This window comes from Mobula hypostoma, chromosome 8 (genome assembly GCF_963921235.1).
Source record: "Mobula hypostoma chromosome 8, sMobHyp1.1, whole genome shotgun sequence".
Lineage (NCBI taxonomy): Eukaryota > Metazoa > Chordata > Chondrichthyes > Myliobatiformes > Myliobatidae > Mobula > Mobula hypostoma.
The window spans coordinates 128,115,588-128,136,377 of NC_086104.1; the positions used below are offsets into that span (position 1 = coordinate 128,115,588).

The 20,790-nt window shown below is 47.1% G+C and overlaps 1 protein-coding gene across 1 annotated transcript in view; it reads right to left on the minus strand.

Annotated features, from left to right (window-relative positions):
* Window positions 1–20,790, minus strand: part of LOC134350926 (actin filament-associated protein 1-like 2) — a 154,567-nt gene that overhangs the window by 32,690 nt on the left and 101,087 nt on the right. The window contains 2 exon segments of the mRNA XM_063056771.1: window positions 945–1,156; window positions 7,869–7,953. Coding sequence (XP_062912841.1) covers window positions 945–1,156; window positions 7,869–7,953 — 297 coding nt within the window.

Below are 20,790 nucleotides of genomic sequence, written 5' to 3' on the forward strand. Positions count from 1 at the left end.
CTGCCTCATACACAGTACACACCCCCACCTACACCATACACTGCCTCATACACAGAACACACCCCCTCCTACACCACACACTGCCTTGTACACAGTACACACCCCCTCCTACACCATACACTGCCTCGTACACAGTACACACCCCTACACCATACACTGCCTCGTATACAGTACACACCCCCTCCTACACCATACACTGCCTCGTACACAGTACACCCCCTCCTATACCATACACTACTTCATTGTAAACAGTATACACCCCCTCCTACACCATACACAGCCCCGCACACAGTAAACACCCCTCCTACACCATACACTGTCTCCTACACAGTATACACCCCCCTACACCATACACTGCCTCGTACACAGTACACACCCCGTACACCATACACTGCCTCGTACACAGTACACACCCCCTCCTACACCATGCACTGACCCATTGTACACAGTACACACCCCCTGCTACACCATACACTGCCCCGTTGTACACAGTACACACCCCCTCCTACACCATACACTGCCTCGTACACAGTACACACCCCCTCCTACACCATACACTGCCTCGTACACAGTACACCCCCTCCTACACCATACACTGCCTCGTTGTACACAGTACACACCCCTCCTACACCATACACTGTCTCGTTGTACACAGTACACACCCCTCCTACACCATACACTGCCTCGTACACAGTACACACCCCCTCCTACACCATACACTGCCTCGTACACAGTACACCCCCTCCTACACCAAACACTGCCTCATTGTACACAGTACACATCCCCTCCTACACCATACACTGTCTCGTTGTACATAGTACACATCCCCCTTCTACACCATACACTGCCTTGTTGTACATCTTTAATCTCCAATCTGATTAATGGCTGTGTAATGGTTAATGGTTAAGCCTCGGTGGCCAGCACAGTTAGATTACATATCTTACCTGCAGCACTGCCAGATCCTTGTTCTGATGGGAAATGGTAAGTCTGCGATTGTGAGCTTTGTTGGCCTCTGCTCTAACTTCACAGCCCTGCAGGTCCACGGAGAAGTGCAATTTCCCAGCCGTGCTGTTGTCCTTGTACATGAAGAGCACTTGGTCCTGGACACGACACCAGAGAGTCTGCCAGCGGTCCTTCACGAGCACCTTCAGGTAACCTGGCACATCAGACAGAGCAACATCAACAGGCAGCCACGTTTCCATCGCCATATGCTCCGCTCCAGTAGCCCGATTCAAACCTTACAAACATACTAAACAAAAATCAAACACACAAGAAGGACATTTAGTCGCCCTTGTGCAATGGCATTAGATGAGGTATCGACCAAAAGGTGAGCTGGTACTCTGTTGGTATCGGACTTGTTCTTGAGTTTGAGGTTGTCGTTCCAGATACTTGAGAGAAAAACTCAAAACTGACACCTCAACACTCTACCAGCTCCTTTTCCCTCTTCTCTCTTCAAGGGAAGATACAGGAACTTGACATCCAGACTTAGATCAGCTTCTCCCCCACTGCTACCAGACTCCTGAACCAGTCACTTTTCACATTTATTTATTGTTATTATTTTATTTTGTTTTTTTCTTCTGCATTATGTATTGCATTGAACTGCTGCTGTTGAGTTAAATTTCACGCCACATGCCAATGATAATAAACCTGATTCTGAATCTAAGGCTAGGCCCACACTAGACCGGATAATTTTGAAAACGCCGGTTTCACATAAAAACGATAGGTGTCAACACCAGGCGTTTTTGAAAATACTCCCGTCCACATTAAAACAGGTATTTGGGCAAATCTCCTCCTACTGGGCACGCGCAGGACACATCTACAGAACACAAGTGAAGAGGAAACGGTATGCTATTTCCGTTTCCGCGGCGGCGATGTGCTATTTCCATTGGTCAAAAACTACAGTACCTACAACAACAGCGAAAGAAAGTTTTCAACAATGTCTTCGAGGAATACAAAGAAAACCTCCGCTGGAAAAAGCAGCTATTAACGTAGACAATAAAGTAAACAACACACGCGTGAAGCCGTCAGCCATTGTTGTTGTGGTGTTGGAGGTTGCGTCCAAGAAAACAATGAAACGTCACGCTGCTGCCATCTGATACGGCACGCCATGACAGCGTTTTTAAAAAGCTCCGGTTACCCCGTACACACTACACCGCCCAACCGGCCTTTTCAGATTTACACACTCTGGAGAGCATTTTAGAAAAGCTCTGTTTTCAGGGGAGGAAAACGCCGTTTCAGTGAGGATGGAGGGTCAAAACGAAGATAAAAAGCTTCGGTTACGGATTTATGCAGTCCAGTGTGGACGTAGCCTGACTTCCCCTTCTCTGTTCTACATTCTCAGACTCTTAACTCCCCCTTCCTTGCTCATTATTGCCTCTTTAGCAACTATTTATTGTTGTATTTATTATTACCATGTGTACCGTTCACTCTGTGAAATTCGCTAAAGCAAGGGATTTCATTACAGCCGAGAGTATGTGACAATGAGCTAATTTAATCTACCGATGTAGTTAGAGGCACTGCCTACAGTATTGGGGTTATGTTAAGGGAGCAGAGCATGCCACATGTATTATGGAAGTACGTCCTTATCCTACCATAATAGCTTGGGAATTTAAATTTGGCTATTTAATGACATTGCTTGAGTGAAAGCTAGTTTTCTTGAGGTGATCTTCACATAATCGCCAAAGCCGCTTTCCTGTAAAAGTGTTTTAGAGTTCTTGGAGCTGCACTAATTTTGGCACACACAAAAAATGCTGGAGGAACTCAGCAGGCCAGGCGATATCTACAGAAAAATGTACAGTCGACGTTGCGGGCCGAGACGTCGACTGTATGTCCTGCCGAAGGGTCTCGGCCCGAAACGTCGACTGTACTCTTTTCCATAGGTCTGCTGAGTTCCTCCAGCACTTTGTGTGTGTGTGTGTGTGTGTGTGTGTGTGTGTGTGTGTGTGTGTGTGTGTGTGTGCGCGTGCATGTGTGTTGCTTGGATTTCCAGCATCTGCAGATTTTCTCTTGTTTCTAATTTTGGCACAGGCTGTCCAGGGTTACAAACGTTTCATTAACAGACACCTCGACCCAAATTGTGGAAACTCCAACAAAATATTATCGAATTCTAAAGTTCGATGTATGTGCATGTGTTCTCATGAAAGGCAGCACTCATTCCCCCCACCTCTCTCTCTCTCTCTCTCTCTAGTAACAGTTCTCTCTTATCAATCTTATGTGCTTTTGATGCCACTCACTACGATGCCGTAAAGTGGCGTTATTATGTACTTTCCAACATATGGACAGAATTAACTAACAGACATCTGTGAGCATGGAATCCGTTCATTATCCGGGAATAGCCTGTAAATGCAGACATTCCATCACACTTCTCATTAATGCCTTGCAGACGTTGGACAGACTGCATTAGGAGCTGAGCTGCTCCCTACATGCACACAGCCTCTGCCTACCCTTCTGTTCTCTCGGTGGTGGCCCCTAGGTTATTGTTGATGTGGACTTGGCAGTGGTAGGGGATGATTGTTGCCGGGTGAGAATGATACTTATCAGCCCTTGCCTGAAAATTGTATAGGTGGTGTTGCATGGAGGCAGGGCTGCTTCACCGATTGAGCAATTTTGAAGGGAATTTTATGTTATACCTTCACGGTGTGTGTGTGTGTTCGGAGGTTTGGAGTTCCTGTTGCTGTTTGCGCAATTTGTTTTTTTCTATGTGAGGGGGTTGATATTTTCCTTTTGAACAGCTTCCATGGTTTTCTTTGTTTCGTGGCTATCTGGAGGAGATGAATCTCAGAGTGTGCCTTACCCTGAAGGGACTTTAAATGTACCTTGAACCTTGGTAGGTGATAGGTGAAGCCAGGGTGGGGAGGAGGAATGAAGTGAGAAGCTAGGATGTGGTAAGTGCAAAAGTAAAGGGCTGACTGGGAAGGAATCTGACAGGAAAGCAGAATGGAGCATGGGAGGAAGGGAAGGTGGAGGGGTGCCAAGAGATGACGGGCAGGTGAAGAGAAGGGATAAGAGGAAAGTCAGAATGGGGAATGGAAAAAGAGAGGGGAGGTCATTGCCCAAGTTAGAGACACAGTGCTCATGCTGTCAGGTTGAGGCTACCCAGAAGGGGTGTATGGGGTGTCAGGGAGGGGTAGCACCTCTGGTGGGGGAACATGTTGCGTCCTTTTCAGGGTGGTTCGTCCACCTTTGGTCCCCACCTGGCACTCAGCTCTCACCTGTAGCTCCCCGTAGCTGTGTGCATGTGACAGCGGCCACACCCCGGGCAACGGCTTCGACAAGCCGGCTAAACCAGGTGAGGGTAGCCAACGGGTCTCAAACCCTCGGTGAGATAGGGAGTTGCCTACCCCAGCATGTGAAGACAGGCTCCAGCGGATTGAGCGGACGAGACCACTGGAAGGTCCAACCGTCAAGAAGGCGGTCTCTGCAAGCTTCGTGGAACGTGTAGAGCAGGACAAGACACAGAAGACGTCCTGGTCATCCACTGCGCCTAGTCCCATCTCCAGGCCGTCTAGACTCTGTCTTGCCACTGGATCCAGATGGGAATCGGGAAGAGAGAGTGAGGCTGATGCTGCGCAACTCTCCCTCACTTAAATCCAAATCACGTGCTAGTCTCAACACCTTCATAATGGTGTCAAGGCCCTCATCGACGTCGACGATGGACGAACACACACCCAGACAGAATATGAGGTGTTGCTCCTCCATTCTGAGAGTGGCCTCATCACGGCAGTGGAGGAGGCCATAGACTGGCATGTTGGGAGTAGGATTAAACTGGGTGGACACCGCGATGAAGCAGTCCTCGATCCACGTTAGGTCTCACCGATGTTGAGGAGACCACATCGGGAGACTCACTGACAGATTTGTAGATGACGTGTGCCTCGCCCGGAAGGACCGTTTGGGGTGCTGGATGGCGGTGAGGGAGAAGTTGAACGGGGAGGTGTAGCACTTGTGCTGCCCGCAGGGCTAAGTACCAGGAGGGAGGTCAGTGTGGGTGGACGAATGGAAAAGGGAGTCACAGAGAAAGTGATCCCTACAGAAAGTGGGGCGGGCTGGAGGGGTGGGGGAAAGATGTGTTTAGTGGTTGTCCTACAGGAGTGTCCTGGGCCTGCTTACAATGACCTCCAACTTCATTGATGCCCATTAAATGATGAAAATTACTTTTTTATAAGTAGTTTGGCCTACACTTATACATAGTAGTTAGCATAGTTATTGAGCCTGTGTATGACAAGAAGATTGGTGATATAGTGGACCAGTAAGAGTGGTTATCTGAAACTATAACAAGATCTCAATCAAACAGGGAAGTGGGTCAAAGTGTGATGGATAGAATTGAAATTGGACAAGATTGAGGTGTAGTACCTTGGGCAATTAAACCAGGGCAGGACTGGTTAGGGCCCTGTAGAACAGAGAGACCTACGGGTAAATGCGCATCTTTCTCTGGAAGTGGAGACACGGGTAGGTAGAGTGGTGAACAAGGTATTTGGCACACCTGACCTTCATCTATCAGGGCACTGAGTACAAGAGTTAGCGAGGCCTACTGCGTGCAGCTCAGCTTGCTTGGTTGTAGGAAGGATGTCCTTAAGCTGGAAAGGGTGCAGGAAAGAAGATCAAAGCTGCTGGTGAACGCAGCAGGCCGGGCAGCATGTCTAGGAAGAGGTACAGTCAACGTTTCGGGCCGAGACCCTTCGTCAGGACTAACTGAAGGAAGAGTTAGTAAGAGATTTGAAAGTGGGAGGGGGAGGGGGAGATCTGAAATGATAGGAGAAGACAGGAGGGGGAGGGATGGAGCCAAGAGCTGGACAGGTGATTGGCAAAAGGGATACGAGAGGATCATGGGACAGGAGGCCCAGGGAGAAAGAAAAGTGGGAGGGGGGGAAACCCAGAGGATGGGCAAGGGGTATAGACAGAGGGACAGAGGGAGAAAAAGGAGAGAGAGAGAAAGAAAGAATGTGTGTAGATAAATAAATAACGGATGGAGTACGCCATCCGTTACTTATATACACACTTTCTTTCTCTCACTCTCCTTTTTCTCCCTCTGTCCCTCTGACTATACCCCTTGCCCATCCTCTGGGATTTTTTCCCCCTTCCCACTTTCAAATCTCTTACTAACTCTTCCTTCAGTTAGTCCTGACGAAGGGTCTCGGCCCGAAACGTCGACTGTACCTCTTCCTAGAGACGCTGCCTGGCCTGCTGCGTTCACCAGCAACTTTGATGTGTGTTGCTTGAATTTCCAGCATCTGCAGAATTCCTTGTGTTTACAGGAAAGAAGATGTTAGAATTGGGACAAGGAGAGGCTGTGAGGCTGGAGTGTAGGAGGCCGAAGGGTGATTTAGAGGCTTGCAAAATCATGAGTGGTACTGAAAAGGTGACAATCATTTCTTCGAGGTAGATTTCCGGTGAGAGGGGAATGAGGGAAAAGGACCTGAGGGCCAGGTTTTTCACTCAGAGGGTGGCATTTACATGGAATGAGCTGGCAGGGGAAGCTGTCGATGTGGGTACAATTACGTTTATAACACATTTGGCCAAGTTGATGGATAGGAAAGGTTTAGTGGGATGAGTCAAATGCAGGACAAACAGAGTTGCTCAAATAGACATCTTGGTCAGGAGGGATGAGTTGAGCTGAAGGGCCTGTTTCCATGCTGTATGACTCCATGACAAAAAGCATCTTCTGTCTTGTTAGGGCGCCCTACAGCCAAAGAATCACTTAAAAATATTATCAGAATAGAAGAACCACAATTGCAAGCTCCCACAGATGGCAGATGTTGTGTTTGTTATTGAGGGAGAGTGCAGAGCACACCAGGATCCCAGCATGCAGGATATTCAATTCAACTTTATTGACAACCCTGCTTGTACAGTATGTCAGCTCCTCCCATGTGGGAGTGGCCGAGGAATAACACTACTAACTACCACGACAGCAGTGATGTATGTTTTGGTGATAAGGATCCTAAAAGAGAAGGACTTGTCACCTGTAGAACCTTCAGCATCTTAAGGTGACCCAATGAATTCTCAGGTAAAATGGGAATGGCAGGTGAGACCTGGATTGTGTTCCTGTACTGTTGTACATGGCGACAAATAGCCTTTACTTTTTGCCACAGAGGACATTTAGACAGCCAGAGTGCAGGGTTTCGTTATCAAATGTTGGTAGACAGACACATCTTTGAATGTTGAAGTGTAATCTTTAATATCTTTATTTTTCCCTTTCAGGGTTCTTTTGAAGACCCTGACCTGCAGTTACACACTGACTTTGGTTCTTTGCGGGAATTGGACCCATTCTTGGGGTTTCAGGGCTGGCCGTTGTTCTACCCCAAGGAGTAGGCCTGAGAGGCGGCCTAGTATTTGGAAGCCTAAGATCTCGGGGCTCTGGAGGGTCGGTGTCACGGCAGGAAACTTGTGTGGCGTCGGGGAGGCTGGAAAATCTTTCGCTATGGGCCCAAAGATCCGAGATCTTTGCGATCTTCGGGCACAGAGCTCGTGAAAAGTGACAAAAAGGACTTTTTAACATCGTAAACCAGCGGGTTGTTGTTATGTCTCCCGCTTGCTAGGAAGAGAGAGAACCTGTGCGTTGTCAAAGGCCGGATGAATTGCGATAGTCTTTGGGGTAACTGCAAGGTTTGTGTCTGTACTATCACTTAGCTCACGCTTATCCTCGGTAGTGGGTGCGCTTTTTGTTTTGCCGGTTGGGGGAGAGGGGATTGTTGCTTGTCACCACTTACGCATGGGGGGGGACCTTGGGGTTCTCACATTTAACTCGTTCATTCTTTGGGGCACTTCTCTGTTTTCGTGGTGTTTGTGAAGAAAAAGCATTTCGGGATGTATATTGTATACACTTCTCTGACATTAAATTGAACATCCAACCTTTGATGCAGTGCGTGCCTCACCTGTGCTGTGGGTCGCTGCTCTTACATTCACCATCTCACCCGTGAATCTGTCTGACTCCAAGCTTCGCGTAGCCCTCAGCGGTATCTGCGGAGAAATGTAGCATGTATGCCAGTTAGGGCTTGGATAAGAAGGAGGAACTCAAGAAAATGATAGTGATAACTATTTCCAAAGTTGGTGCAGCAAGTGGTTAGCAAGGCAAGTAGCATCTTGGCCTTTTACTACAAGGTGTCTGGAGTCTACAAACAGGGAGATGCTGTTCTACTTGCACAGGATGTTAATGAGGTCACCCCTGGAGTACTGAGCGTGGTTTAGATCGTCTTATTTAGGGAAGGCTATACTGTAATAGAGGCTATTCAAAAAGTGAATCTCTGGGTGAACTGGTGACACAAAAGACTGCAAATGAAGTAAACGCTGATTTATACTTGTGTGTACTGGCTTACGCCGCAGCCTACACAAGTGGGCTACGCCGTTTTGAGCATTTATACTTGTGTGTAGGTGTGTCTGCGTTGCTCTGCAATTCACCGCCAAAACGCTAGTTGGCGGTGGGGTTTCTATGCCACTGTGTTGAGTTTCTTCATGTTGAAACTCAACACAAAGAAACTCAAACTTCAAACAATAGCGACTGAAACTGAAGGAGGGTGAATTTTCTGTGCTTGTCCGGCCACTGAGAGACACGGACGAGGAAATGCATTTCAAATATTTTCGGATGTCGGCAGGTAGATTTGACGACTTGGTTCATCGTCTCCAACCATTTATTTCGTGTCAGTGTACACACAGTATACTCAGAGACTGGCAGTCACCATTTGAGTTTTAACTTCAGGTGGAAGTCAACAGGCTGTAGCAGCTAGCTACAAACCAGCATCAAGCACAGGGTCCTCCATAATTTCGGAGGTCTGGAAAGCTTTATGGAAAGCATTGCAGCCAGAGTTCCTTCCCTGCCCTTCAGTCACCCAATGGGAAGCTATTGCAGCGTAGGAGGAAATGCGATGCTACCAAGTGGACCAATCACAGTTGTTCGGTCTGCGTCGCCGCAACGCGTAGTTATGTTTTGGAAGAGGTGCGCGTAAGGCTACAGTGTAGCATTCGGCGTAGAGTACAGCATAGGTACGCGACTACGCCATACCTATGGCGTACATTTGACACACAAGTTTAGATCAGCCTTTAAGGTGGAGCCACAACCAATCTGTTGACAACTCTGTGGAGGAAAAAAGTGTCAATGTTTAGGGTTGAGAACTTCCATAAAGATTCTTAAAACATCGCCTATCTCTTCATATCCAGACACTGCCAGACCCACTGAGTTCATCCAGGAGTTTGATTTTGTCTACTGGCTCAATTCCTAGGTTGTCCTAACACAGATGGGAGAAAAGTTGGATCTGTATTCAAAGGAGTTGAGACCATGGGCTAATTGAAGCATGTAAGATCCTCATAGGACATGACAGCAGAGATGTTGAGATGTTTCTACCGGTGGAAGAACTTCGCTGGGACTTGGTTTCAAAATATAGGGTAGTGAATTAATACTGAGGTGTGTAGAGATTTCTTCTCACAGTGCTGATCTGAAATTCTCTGCCCTGCAAGGTTGAGATTGTGGAAACTGAAAGGCCTGAAGGTAGATAAGTCACCTGGACCAGATGGTGTACACCCCAGGGTTCTGAAAGCGGTGGCTGAAGAGATTCTGTAGTTATTAGCAATGATCTTTCAAGAATCACTAGATTCTGGAATGGTTCCGGAGGACTGGAAAGTTGGAAATGTCCCTCCACTCCTCAAAAAAGGAGGGAGGCAGAAGAAAGGAAATTATAGGCCAGTTAGCCTAACCCCAGTGGCTGGTAAGATGTTGGAGTTGATTGTTAAGGATGTGGTTTCAGGGTACTTGGGGCACATGATAAAATAAGCCAAAGTCAGCATGGTTTCCTTAAGGGGAAATCCTGCCTGACAAATCTGTTGGAATTCTTCGAGGAAACAACAAGTAGGATAGAAAAGGAGAATTGGTGGATATTGTATACTTGGATTTTTAGAAGGTCTTGACAATGTGCCACACGTGAAGCTGCTTAACAAGTTACGAGCCCATGGTATTCCAGGTAAGCCACTAGCATGGATAGAGCATTTTCTGATTGGCAGGAGGCAAAGAGTAGGAATAAGGGGAGCATTTCTGATTGGCTGCCAGTGACCAGCGGTGTTCCACGGGGATCGGTGTTGGGACTGTTTGTTTTTATGTTGTGTCAGTGATTTGGATGAAGGAATTGATGGCTTTGTGGCCAAGTTTTCAGATGATACAAAGATAGGTGGAGAGACAGGTACTGTTGAGGAAGCGGGGAGTCTGCAGAAGGATTTAGACAGATTAGGAGAATGGGCAAAGTGGCAGATGGAATCCAGCATCAGGAAGTGTGTGGTCGTGCACTTTGGCAGAAGGAATAAAAGCAAAGACTATTTTCTAATTCAGGAGGAGAAGATGGCGATGTGACACAGTTCGCAGCAGCCGCTCCGGAGCGCAGCAGCCGCTCCGGAGGTGATATCGGTTATCTGTCAAGTAGGGTGCCGTGCACAATCCTGATTTGATGGAGACGGACGTGAGAGCACTGAGGAACATCCGGTGAAGCTTCTGAAACGCCTGCTTCGCTGCTGCTGCTACTGTGTGATCCAGAATCTCCGGAGGGGAAGGCCCCGAGTCCTCAGCTTTGCTTGTTGCTCAGCGGTCTGGGCGGGGTCAAAGAGCTCGGCAGAGATGGTGCTCGGTGCTAGGTGTCGGAGGGCTGGTTGGAGGCTCGAAGTTTTCGGACGGACTCAGAGTTGGCTGCGGTCAGGTGCTTCCAGGATTCTGCATCAGCAAGTTTACGGCGCTTGGAGGTTCATGGCAGGGAGAGTTTCTCCCTTCTACTGTCTGCGTGAGATGATGGGGCTATCGAGACCTGAGACTTTTTTACTGTGCCCATGGTCTGTTCTTTATCAGATTATGGTATTGCTTTGCACTGTTGTAATTATATGTTATAATAATGTGGTTTTGTCAGTTTTAGTCTTGGCCTGTCCTGTGTTTCTGTGATATCATACCGGAGGAACATTGTATCATTTTTTAATGCATGCGTTTCTAAATGACAATAAACGAGGACTGAGTGTCCTCATAATCTAATCTAAAAATTTGGGAGAAAAATCAAAAAAAAACAAGGTGCAAAGGGACTTGGGAGTTCTCGTGCAGGATTCCCTAAAGGTAAATTTGCAGGTTGAGTTGGTGGTAAGGAAGGCAAATGCAATGTTAATGATCATTTCAAGAGGACTAGAATATAAAAGTGAGGATGTAATGCTGAGGCTTCATAAAGCACTGGTGAGCCCTCACTTAAAGTATTCTGAGGCATTTTGGGCCACTTATTTAAGAAAGGATGTGCTGACCTTTCAGAAGAGGTTTGTGAGAATGATTCCAGGAATGAAAGGCTCGTAGTATGAGTAGAGATTGATGGCTCGAGACCTGTACCCGCTGGAATGAGGGGTGTTGGTGGTGGGGAATCTCACTGAATCCTATCGAATGTTGAAAGGCCTAAGTGGAGTGGATGTGGAGAGGACGTTTCCTATGGTGGTGGAGTCTAGGACTAGAGGGCACAGACTCAGAGTAGAGGGATATCCACTTAGAACAGAGACAAGGAGGAATTTCTTTAGCCTGAGGGTGGTGAATTTGTGGAATTTGTTGCCAGAGGTGGCTGTAGAGCTCATTGGTGTATTTAAGGTGAGGATCGATAGGTTCTTGATTAGTCAGAGCATGAAAGGTTACAGGAAAAGGCAGGAGAATGGGGTTGACAGGGAAATGGATCAGCCATGATAAAATGGTGGGGCAGACTTGATGGGCTGAATGGTCCCATCCTGATCTTATGTTCTTATAGATTTTAAGAGGTGGATAAATTGTTGAAAAATTGGTGAGTTGAAGGTTGTGTGGAACTGGCACAGAAGAAGTGTTGAGGCCTGTGCGATCTTCGCTGAAGATGGTTCTTTATGACCTTGGCCCTGTGTTTGGGGGGTCAGTGAAGTTGGGACCAGTCAGATGGTATTGCCCAATAAGGATGATTAACTTATAGCACGGAACTATGATGATATGGCCATTACAGAAGGTTGGTGGAGCTGTGGACAGTCTGGAGGGTTGCTTTAGGTTGCAGTGGGCCATTGGGAGGATGCAGAGCTGGGTGGAGAAGTGGCAGACAGTACAACTCAGCAAAGGGTGAAGTGATTTATTTTGGAAGGTTGAATTTGAAGGCAGAATGCAGGGATGTTGGCAAGGGTCTTGGCAGAGCGGAGGAACAAAGGGATCTCAGGGTCCAAGTTTATAGTTCCCTCAAATTTGCTACACAAGATGAAAGGGGAGGTTATAGATGTATATCGTATGTAACCCTTCAATAGTCAGGGAATTGAGTTCAAGAGCCAAGAGAAAATGTTGCATCTCTATTAGACCATAAGACATAGGAGCAGAATTAGGCCATCTGGCCCATCGTGTCTGCTCTGCCATTCAATCATGGCTGATCCTTTTTCCCTATCGTCTCCTCAACCCCACTCCCCGGCCTTCTCCCTGTAACCTTTGATGCCATGTCCAATCAAGAACCTATTAATCTCTGCCTTAAATACCCCCAATGCCCTGGCCTCCACAGCTGCATATGGCAACAAATTCCACAAATTCACCACCCTTTGGCTAAAGAAATTTCTCTGCATCTGTTTTGAAAGGGTGCCCCTCTATCCTGAGGCTGTGCCCTCTTGTTCTAGACTCTCCCACATGGGAAACATTGTTTCCACATCTACTCTCTCTAGGCCTTTCAACATTCAAAAGGTTTCAATGAAATGCCCCCTCATTCTTCTGAATTCCAGGGAGTACAGACCCAAAGCCATCAAACATTCCTCATATGATAACCCTTTCATTCCTGGACTCATCTTTGTGAACCTCCTCTGGACCCTCTCCAATGCCAGCACATCTTTTCTAAGATGAGGGGCCCAAAACTGTTCACAATACTCAAGGTGAAGCCTCACCAGTGCCTTATAAAGCCTCAGCACCACATCCCTGCTCTTATATTCTAGACCTCTGGAAATGAATGCTAACATGGCATTTGCCCTCCTCACCACCTGCTCAACCTGCAAGTTAACCTTCAGGGTGTTCTGCACAAGGCTCCCAAGTCCCTCTGCATCTCAGATTCCTGGATTTTCTCCCCGTTTAGAAAATAGTCCGCATGTTTATTTCTACTTCCAAAGTACATGGCCATGCATTTCCAACATTGTATTTCACCCTGATATACGCCCTTTCTAACTATTATACCCTGGTAAAATCACACTTGGAATACTGTGTTCATTTCTGGCCACCTCATTCTAGGAAGGATGTGGAAGCTTCAGAGAGGATGCAGAGGAGATTTACCAGGATCTTGTCTTTACTAGATGGTACGTCTTATGAAGATAGGTTGAGCAAACTAGGGCTTTTCTCTTTGGCACAAAGGAGGATGAGAGGTGAGTTGACAGAGGAGTACAAGACGATAAAAGCACAGACGAAGTCGAGTGCCAGAGACCTTTTCCCCAGGGTGGAAATGGCTAATACAAGGGGGCGTAACTTTAAGGTGACTGGAGAAAAGTATGCAGGTAAGTCCTTTACACAGAGAGCGATGGGTGCGTGGAATGTCCTGCTGGAGTTGGGAGGAGAGGCAGACACATTAGGGGCATTTAAGGATATCTTGGGTATGCACATGGATGCTAGGAAAAAGGAGAGCTATGTAGGACAGGAGGGTCAGAGTCAGTAAAAAGATGGAACAACAGGGGCCTGGACTGTGCTGCATTATTCTATGTTCTCTCTCAGTCTTACCCCATATCCTGAGACTGATTGTTTGTTAACATTTAAGAGAACATGGATAGGAGGGGTGTGTAGGGCTATGGCCCCAGTGCAGGCACAGTAATAGTTCAGTATGGGCTAGATGGGCTGAAGGGCCTGATTCTGCACTCCATGACCTTGTATTTCTAGATCCCTTCCCAACTAAGGTAGGCTCCTCCCTGTACCACTTCCTCCACTGCCACAGATCCACTGAGTCCCTCCAGCATTGTTTCCTGCGTCTCCCGGCATCCAAACTTTCTAACGTCGACAGATTTCTCTCATGGGTGCAGGCCTCGTCGACGTAACCTCCCCTATCTCCCGGGAATTGCCCTGATGAACCACCGTCGCCTGCCCTTCATGGAAGGTTGGTCCTCCCCCCTGTGCTGGGTCCGTTGTTGTTTATCGGCGTAATGATTCAGGTGGTAATGGCGGTAAAATGGATCTGCAAATTTTCTGCTGACACCAGGACTGGGGTCAGCGAGGGAGACTATCAAAGCCTGCAGCATGATCTGCGGCAACTGGGAAAATGCGCTTTAAAACGACAGATGGAATGTAATGCAGACAAGTATGAAGTGTGACACTTTGGGAGGAAAAACCAAGGCAGGACTTACAAAGTAAATGGTTGGGCACTGTGTGTAGTGCAACGAAGGGATCTGGGAATACAGATCAATAATTCCTTGAAAGTAGCATCACAGGTAGATAAGGTCTTAAAGAGAAATATTGGCACATTGTCCTTAATAAATCAGACCACAGACTACAGGACTTGGGACGAGGCTGGGCTGAAGTTGTATGAGGTTAAATGTGGAGTATTGCATGCAGTTCTGTTCACCGACCTGAGGGGGATCTCCGTCACTCAGAGGGTGGTGTGAGGGTAGGACTAACTGCCCGCAGGAATGTGGATGCAGGTTCAATTGTAACACTTAAGAGAAATTTGGATAGGTACATGGGTGAGAGAGGCTTGCAGGGATATGGTTTGGGTGCAGGAAGAAAGGGCTAGGTAGAAGACCAGGTTGGCATGGACTAGATGGGCCGAAGGGTCTAAAGCAGGGGTTATGCCATGGACCAATACCACTACCGGGACCAAAATGCCACGTGTTGTTCAGGAGTAATGACAGCACACCCTGTACAATTGGCCTGTTCCGAGCCCCTTTCTCTCTGGACTCATAAAGCCTTTTACACTGAAGGCTCGACATTTTATTTAGAATCCTACACCAGAGAAAATGGCCCTTTGCCCCCAACTGATCTCTGCCGAATGAGAAACATGAGTCACTTCTGTATGTGTTCGGTCCATATTCCATACACCTTCCCCCTCAACGTGCCTGTCCAAATGCATTTTAAACACAGTAATTATACCCCCCTCCATCTCTGACAATTTGTTTCATGAACCCACCACCCTGTGTGAAACACCTTCGCCTCAGGTCTCCTTTACAACCCCCCCCCCACTTCACATTCGAGCACTCATGATTTCATAAAGCTCTACAAGGTGACCTCTCAGCCCCTGCGCCAGCCTGTTCTCTCCTCGTCTTCTGACCTGTTTGTTGCGCTGTCATGTTTACTCTCAGTCAATGTGCAAAGCCTTCGACACACAGAAAATATAAAATACAGCCTTTCTGTTTCTCCAGCCAAAGTGTCTACCTAAGCTCCAGTCCAGATTAGGCGTCTCGATCTGAAATATTAGCCCTCTATTTCCCTTCACAGACACTAGTTGGCCGGTTTAGTTCCTTGGTGAGTTGCTGAAAATCCAAGTTGTTCTGTACCTGTTACCCTCTCACTCAACTTTCCGAAATCACTCTGAAGCCTCTCGATGTCATTACAAGCACTCGCAATTCCACCAGGTTGGGAGCAATTGTCTTCACTGATGTGTATTGTGAAGAGATGTGCCCAGGCACTGATGGGCTGGACCTCCACACCCACCACTTGCCACCCTGAAGAACATCCATTCACTCCCAACGCTATTTGACAAAACTTCCATCAGTGCACATCACAAGAGTTACGCGGCCCACTGAGTCTGCTGCTACGACCACAGTCACTCTCTGCATACACCCATACATTACACACCCACCACACACACACACCACACACACCCACATGTACCAAACACACACACACACCACACCCACACACCCACCCACACGTACCAAACACACACACACACCACACACACACACAACCACACACACACACATACGCACACACACACCCCCACCACACACACACACACACCAAATACACACACACACCCCACCCCACACACACACACACACACACACACACACACGCCCCCACACCACACACACCCACCACACACACACACATACACCCCCCCACCACACACACACCTACCACACACAGATACACACCACACACACACATTCACACACCACACACAGACATTCACACACACCACACACACACATTCACACACACCACACACACACACCCACCACACACACACACCCACACGTACCAAACACACACACACACACACCTACCACACACACACATACGCACACACACACACCCACCACACACACACACACCAAACACACACACACACACACCAAACACACACACACACACCAAACACACACACACACACCAAACACACACACACACCACACACACACACCCCACCCCACACACACACACACCACCCCACACACACACACACCACACACACCCACACGTACCAAATACACACACACACACACACACCCATCTGGGAACCAGGGAAACCCACGTACTCACAGGAGAGCATGCGAACTCCACACTGACAGAGCCAGAGATCAACTTGGAACCGGGTTGCTGGAGCAAAGAGGGAGCAAACCTCTGCACCACACGGTAGCGTAGCACTGTCACGGCACCAGTGACCCCGGTTCAATTACCACTGCTCTCTGTAAGGAGTTCGTACGTTTTCCCCGTGGCCATGTAGGCCTTCTTCGGGGGCTCTGATTTCCTCCCGCCTTCCAAAAGTGTAGGGCGTTGGCTCATCGGGCCGGAAGGGCCTGTTATTGTATTGCACAAGTAAACCAGTAAAAAGTGACCACACCACAGCCCGGCTTTGACTTTGAACACATCATTGGATCTCCCTCATCTACTCGACCAGCTTCATCTTCATCCTCATCCTCTCCAGCAGGACTAAACCTTTCAGAACTCCTTGCTTCCTTTGCCTAATCCTCTCGACACTTCCTGTGTCCGGTTAGAATCACCAGCCCTCGTCCCCCCGAAAGTCGATAGGGGGTTAAAGAAGGAGTGTGGCATGCTTGTCTTCATTAGCTAAGAGGGTAAATTCAAAGGAGATGTAGGAGGCAAGATTTTTACACAGAGTGCTGCAATGTACTGTCAGTGGAGGGAGATACAATAAAGATGTTTAAAAGGCTCTTAGGAGGTACATGAATGTGCAGAGAATGGACTAAGCAGAATATTTCGGCATGCACTAGATGGGCTGAAGGGCCAGCTTCTGTGCTGTAGTATCCTATGACTCTACGTGCATGCCAAAGGGATTCGTATCATTCATTAGTGTGACACAATATTGTGACTGAAGGATCTGTTCCTGTGTTATACTCTCCTATTTTCTATAATTGGTCCCAGCATTCTCCCTCCCACTCTGTGTAGTTCTATTTTAAATGATCGGGTTACATTAGCTACTCCCTGATTTGTGGGGATCACTCCATGATCTGGAGTATTTTGCAAGTCGTTAATCAATATATGCACTATTTCCACACTAAGCCTTATCGTAGCCTGCAATTCTGACGACCTATTCCCAGACACCACATTTCATCAATTTCTCCAATATTACTTGTTAAAATGGTACAAATTTCTTAGAATTCCTCTTTCTCATAGACCTTTGGCCCCCAGCAGTTCTGGCAAGTTATTTTTGTGCTTTTTTTTTCCCTGTGAAAACAGAACCAAAGTATTTGTTTAATTACTGGGCCATTTTCTTGTCCAAAGAAGGACAGATACTTTTTCTCAAGATTCATCCCAGCCCCAGGAGACACTGGATGTTGGGAACCTCAAATAAGATTCAGCAAGGGGAGAAACAGAACTGTAAATGGATTAGAAAAGTCAGAAGAGAAACAATGGTAGTTTTAAAATTGAAACAAAATTTAAAATAACAAAATTAGAGCTCTTTGGCCCAACTGGTTCATGTTGGGCAAGACACACATTTAAGCTTATCCTACTTGCCTGCATTTGGGCCAGTATCCCTCTCGACCTTGTCTATCCACATACCTGTCCAAATGACTTTTTAACACTGGAATTGTACCTGCCTCCAGCACTTCAGCTGACAGCTCAGTCCATGTACCCAACACCCACTGTGTGAAAGGTGTAACTATGACAACATTTAAGAATTTGAGGTGTAAGGGGTCTTGGGAGTCCTGGTTCGGGATTCCCTAAAGGTAAATTTGCAGGTTGAGTCTGTGGTGAGGCAGACAAATGTGATGTTAGCATTCATTTCGAGAGGACTAGAATATAAAGGCAAGGATGTAACGTTGAAATTCTATAAAGCACTGGTGAGGCCTCACTGGGGAGTATTGTGAGCAGTTTTGGGTCCCTTATCTTTGAAAGAATGTGCTGAAACTGGAGATGGTTCAAAGGAGGTTCACAAAAATGATTCCAGGATTGAATGGCTTGTCATATGAAGAGTGTTTGATGGCTCTGGGCCTGTATGCACTGGAATTCAGAAGAATGAGGGGTGAAACCAATCGAATGGTGAAAGGCCTTGATAGAGTGGACGTGGAGAGAATGTTTCCTATGGTGGGGGAGTCTAGTACCAGAGGACACAGCCTCAGGACAGAGGGGCGTCCTTTTAGAACAGCGATGAGAAGGAATTTCTTTAGCCAGAGAGTGGTGAGTCTGTGGAATGTGTTACCACAGGCAGCTGTGGAGACCAAGTCTATATGTGCAGTTAAGGCCAAGGTTGGTAGATTCTTGATTGGTCAGGGCACGAAGGGATACAGGGAGAAGGCAGGAGATTGGGACTGAGAGGGAAATGGATCAGCCATGTTGAAATGGCAGAGCAGGCTCGATGGGCCAAATGGCCTAATTCTGCTCCTATATCTTATGCTCTTATGAATATATGATGCATTTGCAATGAGGTAGATCAGGAACAGTAAAGGCAGCAGTGAAGCAGTAAAAGATATTTATTTCTATCTACAACAGATAGAAGTAGGTACTGTAGGAGTAAATATCCATCTTATTTATGGAGAATGAGACTGTTTCTATTTAGCGTTCTGGGAGCTGGATGTTCAAGGTACCTAACCTGTAAGAATAGTTAAAATGGAAGTGAGGTAGAGTAGTGTTACTGAGAGATACTTATAGATCACCAAATAGTAGAACAAAAAATAAAATGCCAGAAGACTCAATAGGTCAGGCAGCACCTGTAGAAGGAAAAGTTGTAAGGAACTGGAGGTGATCACAGGGAATGCAGAAGTCAAGGAAAGTAAAGTAGACAAGATAAATTAGCAGTAATAGAGGTCTGAGGCGAAATTCATAGGACATACTGCACATGGGATGGTTTTCTTGGCCAATATGTTGAAGAAAAGCACTGAAGGGAAGTTCTCCAAGCACAGCTAACGAAGTTCCAGACAATATTACACCCACAGAGCAGTGTTGTAAAGTTGGCAGTAAAGTTATCAAGAGAGTTTATGCTTTACCAAAAAAGGGCCAAAATGCTTTCTTCGAACAAGAAAATGACAAGAGTAATTAAACAAACACAGTAGCTTGGAAAATAGTGCATGTATTGATTATCGATTTGCAAAATACACCAGGCCATGGAGTAATTCCCACAGATCAGAGGGCAGCTAATGTAACCCCATCATGTATAACGGAGCTCTACAGAGTGGGAACCCCCCCATCCTCTGCACATTCACGTGCCTGTCTGAGAGCCTTATCAACACCTCTATCACATCTGCCTCCTGAACCAACACTGACAACACAACCCACTACTCTCCCTGTAAAAAACTTTCTGCACACACCTCCTTTGAACTTCCCCCCTCCTACCTTAAATGCATGCCCTTCAATATTAGTCATTTCAACCCTGGGAAACGATAGCAGCCATCTACTCTGCCTGTGCCTCTCGTAATCTTATGAACTTCCATCAGGTCTCCTCTCGGACTCCACCGCTCCACAGAAGAAAACCCAAGCTTGTTTGAGCTCTGCGCTCAGTACATGACCTCCAGTCCAGGCAGCATCTTGGTAAACCTCCCGTGCACTTTCTCCAAAGCCAACTACTCAGAATGAGTATCCTTTGGAGAACCAGAAGGAGACATGAGAGGCCTTTGGCAAGTAGGAGTAAGAGACTCCCAAGGCATCTTGTACTCACGAGGGTAACGAGGAAGAGGGCAGGACCACACAAGGATAAAGGAGAATCAGAAAGCATGCATTTAAGGCGAGAGGGGTTACGTTCAGTGGAGATGTGCAGGGAAAGTGCTTTACGCAGAGAGTGGTGGGTACCTTGAATGCACTGCCTGGGAGGACGTTGGAGGCAAGTATGATAGAGACATTTAAGAGTCTCTTAATGTGCAGGAAATGGAGGGATACGGACATTGTGTAGGCAGAGTGGGTTAGTTTAGTTGGCTATATGGTTTCTAATTGAAATAGTTCAGAACAACATTGTGGGATGAACAGCATGTTCCCTGTGCTGTGCTGCTCTGTTTTATGTTCTTTCATCATCTCAAAACACAACAGCATATCTGCAAAAACCTGCAGAAACCTTCTCGTCGGTAAGCACCGACTGAAAGTATTCATTTAGCACCTTGCCCATGTTCTCCAACCTTTATCCGTGAGTGGTCTACCCTCTTCCTCGTTACCCTCGTGAGTACAAAATGCCTTGGGAGTCTCTTACTCCCACTTGCCAAAGGCCTCTCATGGCTCCTTCTGGTTATTCTAACTCCACTCTTGAGGTTTCTTCCCCCTCTGGCTTCAAGGACACGGATCAACTTTAACTTCCTAAACCTTAGATTTCACTTACTATTCCTTCGTAACTAAATCTGCAACTCTCGTGACATCCTTGTCCTTCCTTCTTACTGGACATACCGGTCCTGTACTCACTCAGTCTCTCCACGGGAGGGGCTCCACTGTCCTGGTGCTCTGATTCTCGTGCCCCC